The sequence below is a fragment of the Mustela erminea genome, chromosome 18 (genome assembly GCF_009829155.1).
Source record: "Mustela erminea isolate mMusErm1 chromosome 18, mMusErm1.Pri, whole genome shotgun sequence".
NCBI lineage: Eukaryota > Metazoa > Chordata > Mammalia > Carnivora > Mustelidae > Mustela > Mustela erminea.
In genome coordinates, this window is record NC_045631.1 from 43,597,065 (window position 1) to 43,612,037 (window position 14,973).

Below are 14,973 nucleotides of genomic sequence, written 5' to 3' on the forward strand. Positions count from 1 at the left end.
AGATATGAAAAGCCACATAATGAATGATTCAACTTATATGAAACATCCAGAACAGGCAAACCTAGAGACAGAACATGGCTTTCAGGAAGAGAAGGTGGGGTAAGGAATGACTGCTTAAGAGTGTGGGGTTTCTTTCTGGAGTGGATAATGTTCTGGAATTAGTACTGATGGTTGTACAACATTGTGAATATGCTAGGGTCTTTAAATTGTATATTATAAAATGGTAAATGGTAAATTTTATCTCAGCCAAAAAAATATATCTGAAAAAGGGAAGGGAAGGGAAGGGAATGATAAAACACAAAAATGTAGTGCTTACCCCTGAACGAGGAAGAAATGGAATGCAATCACAGAAATCACTGATTGAGTTCTTTTTCTTAAACTGAGCAGAAGACACACAAGTGTCTGTAGTTATTCTTTCTTTATTAAAGATTTTATTTATTTATTGACAGAGGGGGAGAGAGAGACAGAGACAGAGAAAGAGGGAACACAAGCAAGGGGAGAGGGAGAAGCAGGATTCCTGCTGAGCAGGGAGCCCACCCTAGGTGGGGCTTGATCCTAGGACCCTGGGATCACAACCCGAGCCAAAGGCAGATACCCAATGACTGGGCTACCCAGGCACCCCGGTAGTTATTCTTTATATCTTCACATTTTAAAAAAAGATTTTATTTATTTGAGAGCCAGAGAGAAAGAGAGCATGTGCAAGCGGGAGGGGGAATGGGGAGGAACAGAAGGAGAGGAACAAGCAGACTCTGCGCTGAGTGTGGATTCCAATGCGGGGCTTGATCTCAGGATCACGACCTGAGCCAAAATCAAGATATGGATGCTTAACGACTGAGCCACCCAGGCATCCCTTATCTTACACATATTTTTAAAATATCTTATTGGTATTTAATAAAATACTTAAGGTGTCAAAAATGGGATTGTATTTCTTCTCCGTTAAAATTTAAACCTATTTAAATTTAGAGCCACACATCTGCAAATAGAATGGAAGGTGACATAAATGAGGCAGTAAATGTAGAGACTACTCTTTAAGAAGTTTAGTTCTAAAGACATGTAAAAAGAGAAGACAGTAGACACAGAGAGTGGGAGTCAACAGAGGTTTTTTGTTTGTTTTTTTCCTTCAGTTAGTGGTTCTCTTCCCCCACAAATGTGTGATGTTTACTGGTTAAAGGAAAATAATGAATAATGAGAGAGGCTGCCAACGTTACACCTTTTTTTTTTCTTTTTAAGATTTTATTTATTTATTTGACAGAAAGAGAGAGAGAGAGTCCAAGCAGTAGGAGAGGGAAAAGCAGGCTCCCCGCTAATCAGGGAGCCTGATATGGGGCTTGATCCACACACCCTGGGATCATGACATGAAATGAAGGCAGACCGTAACTGAGTGAGCCACCCAGATGCCCCAAAGGTTACACCTTTACAAAGATGTAAAGTTCTTTTATAAGATAGAGAGAGGTCTAAGATCCAGAATTCATAGGTAGGAATTATCCTTTAACGGACAGTGAAAAGGGGAGAAAAATTTAAGGACAGGAATATTTGGGTCCAAGTTTGATGGTGGATATTACAGGCATAAATGCACTCTGACCTGATGGTCCACATTTTGTTAAATTTTCTATTAGGAGTAAGAAAAGATGGAGGAAAGACAAGGGCAGTTGAAGAAAGATGAGGGCCCAAGAACCAATGCTTAAGAATGAGAGCTGAGGAGACTAAGTAGGAAATGACATATGGAAGATTACTTGGCAGTTCTGAGCCCAGTGAATCAGAACCACTCTCATACTGCACTACAGGTGCAGTAGAAATCCAAGTATCTGTATTGACTGGAGACAGGCTGTGGTTAAATAAGTAGCTATAAAGGGGTGCCTGGATGGCTCAGTGGGTTAAGCCTCTGCCTCTTGCTCAGGTCATGATCCCAGGGCCCTGGGATTGAGCCCCACATCGGGCTCTCTGCTCAGCAGGGACCCTGCTTCCCCCGCTCTCTCTGCCTGCCTCTGCCTACTTGTGATCTCTCTGTCGAATAAATAAATAAAAATATTTTTTAAAGAAGAAGTAGCCATGACACAAGAATCAGGAAGAAAAGAGTTGGGGTCAAAATGTTGAGGGAAGTAAAAATCTGTGGTGCTTGACAGGTACAAATTAAGGAGGGGCTAAGTTACTAAAGTCAAAGTTCCAAGGTCATGGGAAGGTGAAGAACAAATACAGTGAAATAAATGAGTGACAAGCAGGAAGATGACAAACAGTAAGATGAGTGACAAACAGTAAAGATCTAACAAGATTTCTGTGCATCTGATCAATAAAAGGGAGATAAGTAATTCTTGCTTAACCCAATCTGAAGAGTTCAAATGAGAAATAATTTCTTGGGCTGGGGGACAAAAAGAGCCTTAAAATAGAATGCATAATATTAAGAGGCTGTGAATTACTTGGCTATTTCACTTATTTATTTATTTATTTATTTTTAAAAGATTTTATTTATTTATTTGACACAGAGAGATCACAAGTAGGCAGAGAGGCAGGCAGAGAGAGAGAGAGGAGGAATCAGGCTCCCTGCTGAGCAGAGAGCGATGCGGGACTCGATCCCAGGACCCTGAGATCATGACCTGAGCCGAAGGCAGCGGCTTAATCCACTGAGCCACCCAGGCACCCCGGCTATTTCATTTATTATTCACTTGATAGTGTAACTTTTATTTGAAAACAATAAAATGTACTCTTCAGAGTATTTTTTCTTTAAGATTTCATTTATTTACTTGAGAGAGACAGACCACAAGCAGGTTGAGGGTCAGAGGGAGAGGGAGAAGCAGACCCCCCCACTGGGCAGGGAGCCCAACATGGGGATCGATCCCCAGACTCTGGGATCATGACCTGAGCCAAAGGCAGATGCTTAACCGACTGAGCCACCCAGATGCCCCACTTTAGAATATTTCTACTTCTGACAGTATAACCAAATAAATCTGGTTCTTCCCCTTATTTCAAAGAATATGTTTGTTCAATTCATATTTATTGAGCAATTATGTGCCAGGCATTATGCTGTAGTATTATTACCGGCAGACAAATAGACAGTCTCTCTTCTCAATGCCATTTCTGCCCAAACAGCAGTCATACTATAAACAAGTGAAGAAACAAAAATTTATAATTATAAATGATAAAAGACAGTGCTGCAAGAGAATAAGGCAGAGTGGAGGACTTATTTAAACTAGGTAATGAGAGAAGGTTTCAAAGCTAAGTTCTAAAGGATAAAAAAGAACCATGTGAAAGATGATGAAACACAGTATTATAATCATTCAGGGCCTAAGGACAGTGTTTAGACAGAACAAGAAGGTCTAGGTCTGAACATGAAGAACTCCAACATCTGAAGTTTAGGCCGAAAAGAAGGGACCAACGAAGGAACCTATACAGAAGCAGCAAGGAAGATAGGAACAACCTAGAGAAGTATGAAATCTTCAAAAGCAAGAGCAAAGAAAACGTTTTAAAGAAAAAAGAATGGTCAATTGTATTCAACAATGCCAAGAAACAGAATATGGAATAAGTTTTATTTTTTTTTTTTATTTTTTATTTTTTTTAAAGATTTTATTTATTCATTTGACACAGAGAGATCACAAGTAGGCAGAGAGGCAGGCAGAGAGAGAGAGAGGAGGAAGCAGGCTCCCCGCGGAGCAGAGAACCCGATGCGGGACTCGATCCCAGGACCCTGAGATCATGACCTGAGCCGAAGGCAGCGGCCCAACCCACTGAGCCACCCAGGCGCCCCGAATATGGAATAAGTTTTAAAAGAGCTACTGGATTTAGCAAACAGAGGTATTTTGTGGCCTTAAATAAAGTGGTTCAGTGAAAAGTGCTAAAGCCAGCCTAACGCATTATAACAGTGCATAAAGGAAAGGGCAGGGAGAAGAGAACAGGAAAAGAAAAAAGGAACAGAAGGAAGAGGAATATTTCACTATACTATAATTCTGAACAAAGTAAAATAAAAGGGGGCATCTATCTTGGACTCCTGGGATCAAGCCCAGAGTCAGGCTCCTCAGCAGGGAGTTGGCTTGTCCCTCACCCTCTACCTCTCTCCCTCGCTTGTGTTCTTATTCTCTCCCAAATAAATAAAATCTTTAAAACACACACACTTTAACATATAGTTGAACTCAACAAGACAGGGCAATCCCTAGATGCCTGAAGGTGAGCCTTCAGGACCCTGACGAAAGAAAGCTAGTAAGCACTCCCTGTGAAAAGTTCAGAGTCAGGAAGAGTTGTCTCCATGGAGTCCCTGGCTGGCTCAGTTGGTAGAGCTTGCAACTTCTGATCTCAGGGTTGTGAGCTCCAGCCCCATGTTGGGTGTAGAGTTTACTCCTCCCACCCCACCGCCACAAAAAAGAGTTGTCTCCACCCTTGAAAAAGAAACTAGAAAAACTGAACTATCTCATTACCTTCTGTCCATGAAGACACCAAGAAACTCACCATATATCAGTGTGTAAATGGAAAGAGTCATGTATAAGATGTTGGAACTTCAGACCCGTCATTGGTGGACGTAAAGGATTTACACTTTCCACTCACACCAGGAATCCTTAGTTTAGGTATTAACATTTTAAAAAACCAGTCCATTAGCAGTTAAAGACCCTATATCTTAGTAAGGGCACATATGAAACTATCTCATAAGCACTCCCTCCAAAATCCAGGTTGCAAGAAATTTCCACAGAATGATGAGATGACAATCAAAACTGCAAGCCACCCAAGGAGACAAAGCACCGTGAAAAAGTCAGGAGATGCAACAAACTATAAAAACACATATCATGTACTACAGTTAATAGAAGATTTGAAAGAAATTACAAAATAAAAACATTAAAGTGTTTAAAAAGAAAAAAGGCACAAACAGCACCCCAAATACAAAACCTAGACATTACTAAAAAACCAAAAACAAATTAGAAATAGAATAAAAGAGGTATTTCAAGAATTTAGGAAGTCAGTGAGGCTGTTTTTTAAAAAGTCAGACATCTGGGGCACCTCAGTGGCTCAATCAGTAACTGGGTCTTAAGCATTCAACTATTGGGTTTCAACTCAGGTCATGATCTTACAGGTTTGGGATAGAGCCCCACGTCCTCTGCACTCAGTGGAGAGTCTGCTTCAAGATTCTCGCTTTCTGCGCGCCCCCCCAAACAAATATATCTTTTAAAGATTTTATTTATTTATTTGACAGAGAAAGAGAAAGAGCACAAGCAGGAGGAGAAGCTGACAGAAGAAGCAGTCTCCCCACTGAGCAACCCTGGGATCATGACCTGAGCGGAAGCCAGACACCTAAAAAACTGAGCCACCCAGGTGTCTCTCAAATAAATAAATCGTTAAAAAAAAGCTAGACATGTAATAAAACATATTTACAAATGTTAATTATGGAGTATAAGTGGTTGGTATATGGGTATTAGCTATATAGTTCTTTCCATTTTTCTGTATGCTCAGTTTTCATAATAAAACATCAAAGAAAGTACCGCTGAAATGAAAAACAAGTACTTATCTAAGTTAGACACAGCTAGAAGAATCTTCTATACTATCTTTTATAAGCTCTATGTTTTTTCCTTTTACACAGATTATTTATAGTATGATTGTTGTTATTGTATGGTATGGCATGGTATATATGGTCAAATACATAAGGGTCTGCCTTCTAATTCCTAGGTGTTTCATAAATTTTTTGTTATTACAATGCTGAAATTTTTGTAATGTCCATTTTCTCTTTGTTGATATATAGATATCTAATTTTAGTTTATGATTTTGAAACTAGCATCCAGCTAAACTTACTAATTTATATAATTTATCTGTAAATTCTTTCAGATATCTGTGTAAGTAACCACACCTGCAAACAAAAACAGTTGTCTCTTCCTTTCATCTCTTATATATTTGTTTGTTTGTTTCTGCCTATCTATCTTACTGTGTTGCTTAGGACCTCCAACACAACACTGAACAGAAACAATGAGAGCAGTCATCCTTGCTATTTCCACATACCAAAAGGAGAGTCCTCAACTTTATTTATTTTTTTATTTTATTTTTTTTAATTTTTTGTTTATTTGACAGACAGAGATCACAAGTAGACAGAGAGGCAGGCAGAGAGAGAGAGAGGGAAGCAGACTCCCTGCTGAGCAGAGAGCCCGATGCGGGACTCGATCCCAGGACCCTGAGATCATGACCTGAGCCGAAGGCAGCAGCTTAACCCACTGAGCCACCCAGGCGCCCCAGAGTCCTCAACTTTTAAATATTGTATCTTGTATATGGTTTTTGTAGGCTTTCTATCAGAAGATTCTTTATCAATATAGACAAGAATTTCATCATGCATGGAGAACTTTATATATGCTTTTTTGGCATTTATTGAGATAGTCAAATAGAATTTTCCCTTTTTTTTTTTTTTTAAAGATTTTATTCATTTATTAGAGAGGAGAGTGAGAGAGAGCATGAGAGGGGAGAAGGTCAGAGGGAGAGGCAGACTCCCCATGGAGCTGGGAGCCCGATGCAGGACTCGATCCCAGAACTCTGTGATCATGACCTGAGCCGAAGGCAGTCACCCAACCAACTGAGCCACCCAGGTACCTCTAGTTTTTCTCCTTTAATCTCTTAATGTGATTCACTATATGCATTTATAACATTAAATCAATCTTACATTCTTTGCATAACATGGTCATGATATATCCTGAATTGGTTCTGGTATTTGCTAGTGGTTTAAGATTTGCATCTGTGTTTTAAACCAGAGTGTCATTAAGTATCCTTCTTGTCAGTATTTAGAATCAAGGTGGTACTATCTCTCATGAAATGAGCTGGGAGTTTTCCTTTTCAATTCTCTGGAAGATTAGACATTGCTGGTTAAGACTGAACTTATTGGCACGCCTGGGTGGCTCAGTGGGTTAAGCCTCTGCCTTCAGCTCAAGTCATAATCTCAGGGTCCTGGGATCAAGCCCCGCATTGGGTTCCCTGCTCAACGGGGAGCCTGCTTCCTCCTCTCTCTCTCTCTGCCTACTTGTGATCTCTTTCTCTCTGTGTCAAATAAATAAATAAAATCTTAAAAAAAAAAAAGGAGACTGAAGTTATTTATTTTATGAATTTTGACAGAACTCACTAGTGAAGTTATTTGGGCTTTATGGAAAGACTTTTTACCATAGATTCAATTTATATAATAGGTACAGAATTCCTGAAGTTTTCTTTTCTCTTTTTTAAGTATACTCTAGCAAGTTCTATTTCTTAGGAATTTGTCCATTTAAACCCAATTTTTGTATTTGGCGGCATGAGGTTAATCGTAAGATTTTTATTTTTTAGTGCTGCCTACTATACCTACAATGTTATCTTCTCACTACTGACACTAGTTTTCTAAGTTCTTTTCTTCCTTAATATCACCAGAAGTACCTAACTTTTGGCTTTGTTTTTTGTTTCATTTCTGTTAACCTTAATTATCTTTTATTACTTCTTTTCTTTTGCCTTCTTTGATTTACTTTGCTATTCTTTTCCTAACTTCCTGAGAGAAATGTTTACTTCATTTTCTTTCTCTAAATAGCATTCAAGGCTATATATTTGCTAACACATATGATACTGCTTTAGGTTATCCTACAAGTTTTGATACATAGTATTTGTATCTTTCAGTCCAAAATATTTTCCAATTAGCATTGTGATTTCTTCTTTCACTTACTGGAAACTAAAATAATTTTCTCATAACTTACAGGGGATTTTTCTATCCTTAATTTAAAAAACTGACTGCTGGGGTGCCTGGGTGGCCGAGTAGTTAAGAGTCTGAAGCTCAAGTCATGATCCCAGGGTTCTGGGATTGAGCCCCGCATCTGGCTCCCTGCTCAGCCAGAAGCCTATTTCTCCCTCTCTCGTTTCCCGTGCTTGTGTTCCCTCTCTCGAGGTCTCTCTGTCAAATAAATAGATAAAATATTTAAAAATAAATAAATTTTTAAAAACTGCTTTGTGGCTTGATTTCAGTTCTTTGAGATTTGCTGATACTTTATGACATGGGTTATTATGGTAGAAAATTTTGTTTAAATTAATGTTCCACGTATTTTCAAAATTTCTGATTTTCAGGCACCTGGGTGGCTCAACTGGTTAAGTAAGCAACTGCCTCTGGCTCAGATCATGATCCTGGCGCCCCAGAACTGAGTCCCACATTGGGCTCCCAGCTCAGGGGGGAGTCTGCTTCTCCCTCTGACCCTCTCCCCTCTCGTGCTCTCTATCACTCTTTCTCAAATAAATAAATAAAATCTTAAAAAAAAAAAAAAAAGTTTTCTGATTTTCAAAGTGATTGGGTTCACAATTCTATATAACCAGCAGGTGAAATCTGTTAATGTGTTAGTCAAATCTTCCAAAAGTCTTTGCTGAATGTCTCTTCCATTTTTTAAATCAATTATTGAAAGACATATATTAAAATCTCCCACTATTGTGATAGATGTAACATTTCTCCATATAGTTCTGTCAGTTTTTATATTAGTTATTTTTTTACAGTAGAACAGATTTTTAAAAATAAATCCCTCTTCCATCTTCCCACTTTAAGGTTCATGATGAAAATCAGTTTCTACATGATAATCTTAACTAAGCCTATTTGATACCTTCAAATTTGCCTATTTTATAGTAGAGACTGGGCATAGTACATCTTGAAAGGCATGTTCCTGGTCAGTCTATTTGAAAGCTAACTTATAACATGGGTCTAAAACTGCAATTTAAACTAATCCCTTAAAAAGGAAAATAGTGATGTTCTCTCTATTTTTTTTTTTTTTGAAGATGTTCAGCACTTCCATTTTTTTTTTTTTTTAAAGATTTTATTTATTTATTTGACAGAGAGAGATCACAAGTAGGCAGAGAGGCAGGCAGAGAGAGAGAGAGGAGGAAGCAGGCTCCCTGCAGAGCAGAGAGTGGGACGCGGGCTCGATCCCAGAACCCTGGGATCATGACCCGAGCTGAAGGCAGAGGCTTTAATCCACTGAGCCACCCAGGCGCCCCCCTCTCTCTATTTTTCTTAAAAAGAGAGAGAGAGCAAGGAGGAAAGGGAGAGGAAGAAAATTTTGAGGAAGCTCCATGCCCAATGCAGAGCCCAACATAGGGCTCAATCTTACGATCTGAGCCAAAATCAAGAGTTGGCTGCTTAACTGACTGAGTCACCGAGGTGCCCCTCAGTTTGTTACTCTTAAAATACCCCACCCACTGAAAACAAAAGTCCTGTCAATAGGTTCAAGTTCCCAAAGGACTCTTAAATAACAATTTTTATTGCTACTACTCCTTACTATGTACAGGCACTGTGTTTCCAAAGACGAATGTGATCATTCCAACAGACTTATGAAGCATTAGCTCTCCAGTTTTTACAACAGCAATACAGGAAACTAACAGAAACCTGAGGCCTACTAATAATCATCACTGAAGGTTAAACAAATCCTGTCATAAATAGAGATTCCTTTCACCAAAATGAGTATCACTTTCAGTGTGAGCACCCAACACCAAAGAATGGCTTCATTCAGTACCTTGTACTTCTGTCTTAATTCTTCTGTGTCTTCTTTCTCTACTTCTAGGACACGGCGCCGTTCGGTAGCATCTTCAGCATAATCGAGCTTAACAAAAATAAATATAATTAGTCATAATTCCTAAAGTACCCCAACTAGCTATTAAAAAATTATTTACACAACTACAGTATTACATGAAATTAAAAACTTTGTATTATACTCAGCTACCTCTTACTTCATTCTCACCCCGCAGAGAAAAATGTGTGCAAAATAGCTAATTAATCCTATCATGGTGGTGGTTCCGAACAGGCACATTTTTTTTTAATGATAACAGACTTTACTTCAATGTTCAATGCCAAAGAATTAGGAGTAAATAAAGAAAATATTTTAGGCAATGAAAAGAAGGTATCACAGCTGACAGCTGTACACAGGAGCAAGGCTTCTACCACAGCAAATATTTTCAGAGTTGAACAACAATGCCTAATGAAATAAGCACCAGGATCTGGGTTTTAAGTCTGATCTTGCCTTGTGGCATAACCCTGGGCAAAACATTCAACTTCCTTAGGGGCATTGTCTGTCACCTACCTGCCTCAAAGCCAGCACTAAATGAGAATGTAAAATATATTTTTTAATTTCCTAAGAAAAATATTAAAACTATATTCTATCTGATAAGTGTATTTTTGTACTGGCATCTGAATTTGAATTAATACCAATTTTAAGTACACCGTTTAAAAAAAAATTAGCTAACAAGGTCAATTTACCTCCATTTCCATGCGACCCATGCCCATGACATCATACTTGACAACAATCGGAATGGGATCTGTTCTCCCTGTAACAGGAACACATAATTAAGGTAAGAGGCAAAGCTAAGCCAACAGTTCACTTTATACATTGGGTTTGGGTGGTTAGAGATCTTGCCTTGGAGTGCAGAGACCAGAAAGCTACAGTGAACCAAACACAAGCCATTCTCACAGCTTACAACCAAACCTACCTCTCCCAGTTTAAGCCCAACTAACCACCTTAGCTAACATTCCAGTTGGGGAAAATTCCAGATTACTATGACAAAATTAAATAAGCAATGCAAAGCACTTCTAAGCAATGGCACCAGGAGATTTAAAATCAAAAACTTTAGAAACTGCTTTTTAAAATGATCCCCAAATAACTTTCCATCAAGAATCACTCTTACTGTTCACGGACACCCTCCCATACACACTTTTAAAACTAGTAATAAATCTCAACTGATATGGTTAAATTTTTAAAATGCACGGTTTTAAACAAGATACAGGAAAACTCTGTAATTGCAATCAGCATGTCTAATATTTTTTTGTTTTCAAAATTAACTGGGGCTGTGACAACATTTAAATTAAAAGCAATGGTTAGTTGCCCTTAGGAACAAAAACTCATTTTACTTTTAAAACTGGTGCTCTGAGGTCTCATTTTCCAGAGCAGATTTAACACTGGCTACGGCAATCAGTAAGCTGTGAAAAGGACTAGTTGCGAAGAAAATTGACTTTAAACTAATCAATCTATGCTGGAGATTTTTAAAAATGTATATTTAATCCACTCATAACCAGCCAAACAAAGCAAAATGGGGCAGACAAGCACTTTACTACCACAGCTGTTTTACATCACAACTTGCGCTGTTTATTGTGATGTAAGGCCACTGAAAAGAGGACTGACTTACCTTATCCGTTGTACACCTTTAGTGAAAAAACACAATGTTTACTTCCCTCATCATTTCACTCAGGCTGGTGTAAACAATTGTTTTTTTTAAGGGTTTTTTTTTGTGTTTTTGTTGTTGTTGTTATACACACATATGTATTATACCTTTGGGCTAAAAAGTTGAGTTTTATCAGGCTAAATCTTAGGTATTACCAAAACCAATTAAAAATAAATAAATGCCATATTCATGACTAGGCTTGGTCCTGGAGAAAAAAGAAAAAACTGTTTTCAAAGTGATTGGCAACCACTTATATCCAGTTGCTCCATATGTGTTTAATTTTTGTCTTTAAAACATAATGAAAAACAAATTCGGAAGTTTACTTATCACCAATATCCCATTACAGTTTTCAAACAATAAATAAGGAGATAATTAAGAATAATTATCACAGTGGAAGTTTAAGTTAATAAAGATCTTTTCATGCCAGGAAAAAAAAAAAGGAAAAAATTTCTAAAATACAGCCTTCTTTTAGAAACTATCAAAGACTGCCAGTTAAACAAAATGAAAATGCATACTACCTTATGCCCAATGGTATAATAAATAAGCAGTGACTGCAATCTTTAGCAAAAGGACCAAATTAAAGACAGGTTATAAAAATGACTTCCTAGGTGTAATATCACTTTCATAACGTCTCAATCAGGGATTTACTGGTAAAATACACAAATGTTCCAATGAAAGAATTGAAAAGAAATGTCAAAGGAATTTACTTTTTTTGGCTTTGGTTTCTTTTTGGTCTGTCAGAATTTGTTTTGCAAGAATCAACGTTTTGGTATAAATTCATTACCTCTGTAAACCCCTGTTCATAAACTCTGCATTAGTACTTTTGCCTTCTAAGGCAGTCAAAGTTTGTTTTAATTTATTTATAAATTGCAGTAGCAAGTGCTAGTGCCCATTACATTGTGGGAAAATCAAGTTTTTGACAGTATTAGAATTTAATGTTTTAACTGATTTTTTTGGCAGTTCTAACACAAACAGATACATCCCTTCTTAACAGTACCCTTTAATGAACAAGGATCAGACAAGTTGCATAAGGAAAGGAAAGGAAAATGAAAAAGACCAAGCAGAAGGATGAAGGCTACAACAGAGAAAGTAAGCCTAACATATTGGTGCACTGATGACAAAAGGAGTAATTCAGTCTGAAAATAAAAAATTACCACTGCTAAGTTTACCATCACCACAACAAGTCCAGGATCATAATGCTGTAAAAAAGAAACACCATTTGTTAGGCAGAAACCATTAGGGTAGGAAACAGGCCTTCTAGCAGGCAGATGGGAAGGGGTAAAGTAACAACTGGTTTGTCCCTCCCCCAACTTCAGCTGAAGAAGAGGAAGGACACTTAGTGCTAGAGCAGTTGTTTTCACACTGGTTGGCCCAGGATGTGGGATTTTTGCACTGCTACTTGAGAACATGTACAACTTCCTCTTTAACAATTCGGTGGGGGCGGGGGGGGGGGGCTTGAAAGCAAGAGAACTAGCTCTAGCTTCCAATTTCTAATTTAACTATTCATTCTGGTAAATCAGTATTCAGGGCCCCAAATGGGACTTCTCCTTAAAGAAATAACATCAAAGACAGATCAACTGGACAGTGATCATTTCCTTCACTAAAAGAACTCTAGGAGGATTTGTGGATTGGGAAGGGAGTCATCAAGACAATTTCTAAAAAAATATATAAGTAAAAGGTCTGGAAAATAACCTTTAACACTAAGTGCTTAGAAAACTCATGTATATTTGAGTTCTGTTGTGAACTCAAACTGTTATGAATGAATAAAATCCCTGAAGTAGCTTTCCTTTGTTTACTTTTAATGAAGTCTTCCAGGGCTTGCCAACATCTTTCTTTCTGCATACAACAAAGCCAAGCTTTGAAGGAGACCAGGAACTCCAGAGAAAGTGGCATCAAAATGGCTGTCCCACTTGTAATTAGTCCACTCAGAGGTAACTCATCACAGAAAATAAAGAGTCTGGCTTTAAAAATAATCTGAAGGTACTATAATAACATTTTGGTGACAGAGGGGGAACTATACGTATTGCGGTAAGCACCGAGTACTGTACAGAACTGCTGAATCATGTTGTTCCCCTAAAAGTAGTATATAACACTGTATGCTAATCATACTTCAATTTAAAAAATATATATATTATATTATATATAAAACACATAGGGGTGCCTGGCTGGCTTAGTTGGCGGAGCACACAACTCTTGATCTCTGGGTTGTGAATTCAAGCCCAACCCTGGGCACAGAGCTTACTTATAAAATATATATATGATGACAACAACAACAACAACAACAACAAAACCCAAACAAAAAACAATCTGAAGATGACATTATTGTCTGGGCCAAGCAGTAATTTCTTTCCATTATTAAAGAGGTTCCAGACAAAGAAAAAATCCTAGTGGGAAAAGACAGAGAACAATATGTAATACAGAAAGAGACTGCAGCTTAAAAACAAAAACCTCTCAAGTTACTCATTTGTGATTAATGATAAATCCTATCATAAAGAACACCACTGCGGAAAACCTGAATAACAATTTACAGTAATGACTTTTCAAAAAGTAGATAGGAACCAAATGTTTGCTAGTATGATATTCTCTAGAAAACTCAACTTTTTTTGAAAAATAAATTGAACTGGGGTGCCTGGCTGGCTCAGTTGGTAGAGCATGTGACTCCTGATCTCAAGGTTGTAAGTTTGAGCCCCATGTTGGGTACAGAAGTTATTTAAAAATAAAATCTTTTAAAAAATAAAAATTAAGGGACGCCTGGGTGGCTCAGTTGGTTATTAAGCCGCTGCCTTCGGCTCAGGTCATGATCCCGGGCTCCTGGGATTGAGTCCTGCATCAGGCTCCTTGGTCGGCAGGGAGTCTGCTTCTCTCTCTGCGTCTGCCTGCCTCTCTGCCTGCTTGTGTGTTCTCTCTCTCTCTCTCTCTCTCTCTGGCAAATAAATAAAAATCTTTAAAAAAATTAAAATTAAAACTAAAAAAATAAATAAATAAAGGGGTGCCTGTTAAAAGAAAGAAAGAAAGGAAGGCAGGAAGGAAGGAAGGAAGGGGGTGCCTGGGTGGCTCAGCAGGCTAAGCACCAGCCTCTTGATCCCAATTCAGGTCCTGACCTCAGGGTCATGAGTTCAAGTTGGCCTCCATGCTGGGTGTGCAGCCTACTTAAAAAAGTTAAAAATTAGGGACGCCTGGATGGCTCAGTTAGTTAAGCTTCTGGGTCATGATCCTAGGGCCCTGGGATCGAGCCCCATGTCCAGCTCTCTGCTCAGTGGGAAGCCTGCTTCTCCCTTTCCTTCTGTCTGCTGCTTTGCCTGCTTGTGCTGTCTCTATCAAATAAATAAATAAAATCTTTTTAAAAAATTAAAAATTTAAAAAAATTTTAAAGGGCCACCTGGGTGGCTTAGTGGGTTGGGTGGGTCATGAGCCCCACATCAGGCTCCCTGCCCAGTGGGAAGTCTGCTTCTCTGTCCCTCTCCCTGCTTGTACTCTCTCACTCGCTCTCCCTTTCCAAAAATTAAATTAAATTAAAAATTTAAAAATAAAAATACACAAAAGCCAATTAAAAATAAAATAATAAAATAAAATAAATTGAACTAAATCCAGGTTCCCTAATTGTTTCCTTTAAAGGAGGAAAATATTTCTTAAAATCCATTAAATTAAGAACATTTTGTTGTTTATTTCACTCCAAAAGACACAACTTCCAAGAGAACAGTACACACTTCCCTTAGAAGAAATTGTCCTCCTCAGCCAAAGATTAATAAATACTATGACTGTGATCTAGACAACTGGAGGAGGGGAGGAAAAAAAAAAAAAAAGAAAACACACCAGATC

General features: G+C 38.1%; 1 protein-coding gene across 5 annotated transcripts in view; it reads right to left on the minus strand.

The window, feature by feature from the left end:
* The window catches only part of GPATCH8 (G-patch domain containing 8), a 111,487-nt gene that overhangs the window by 42,337 nt on the left and 54,177 nt on the right, over positions 1-14,973 (minus strand). For 4 of the 5 annotated variants that reach the window (XM_032322817.1, XM_032322816.1, XM_032322820.1 and 1 more), the window contains 2 exons: positions 10,196-10,263; positions 9,456-9,542 (listed from right to left, as the gene is read on the minus strand). In XM_032322817.1, coding sequence (XP_032178708.1) covers positions 9,456-9,542; positions 10,196-10,263 — 155 coding nt within the window. Of the gene's footprint in view, positions 1-9,455; positions 9,543-10,195; positions 10,264-12,308; positions 12,354-14,973 lie in introns of all 5 variants that reach the window. The other variant, XM_032322819.1, reaches the window with a different exon arrangement.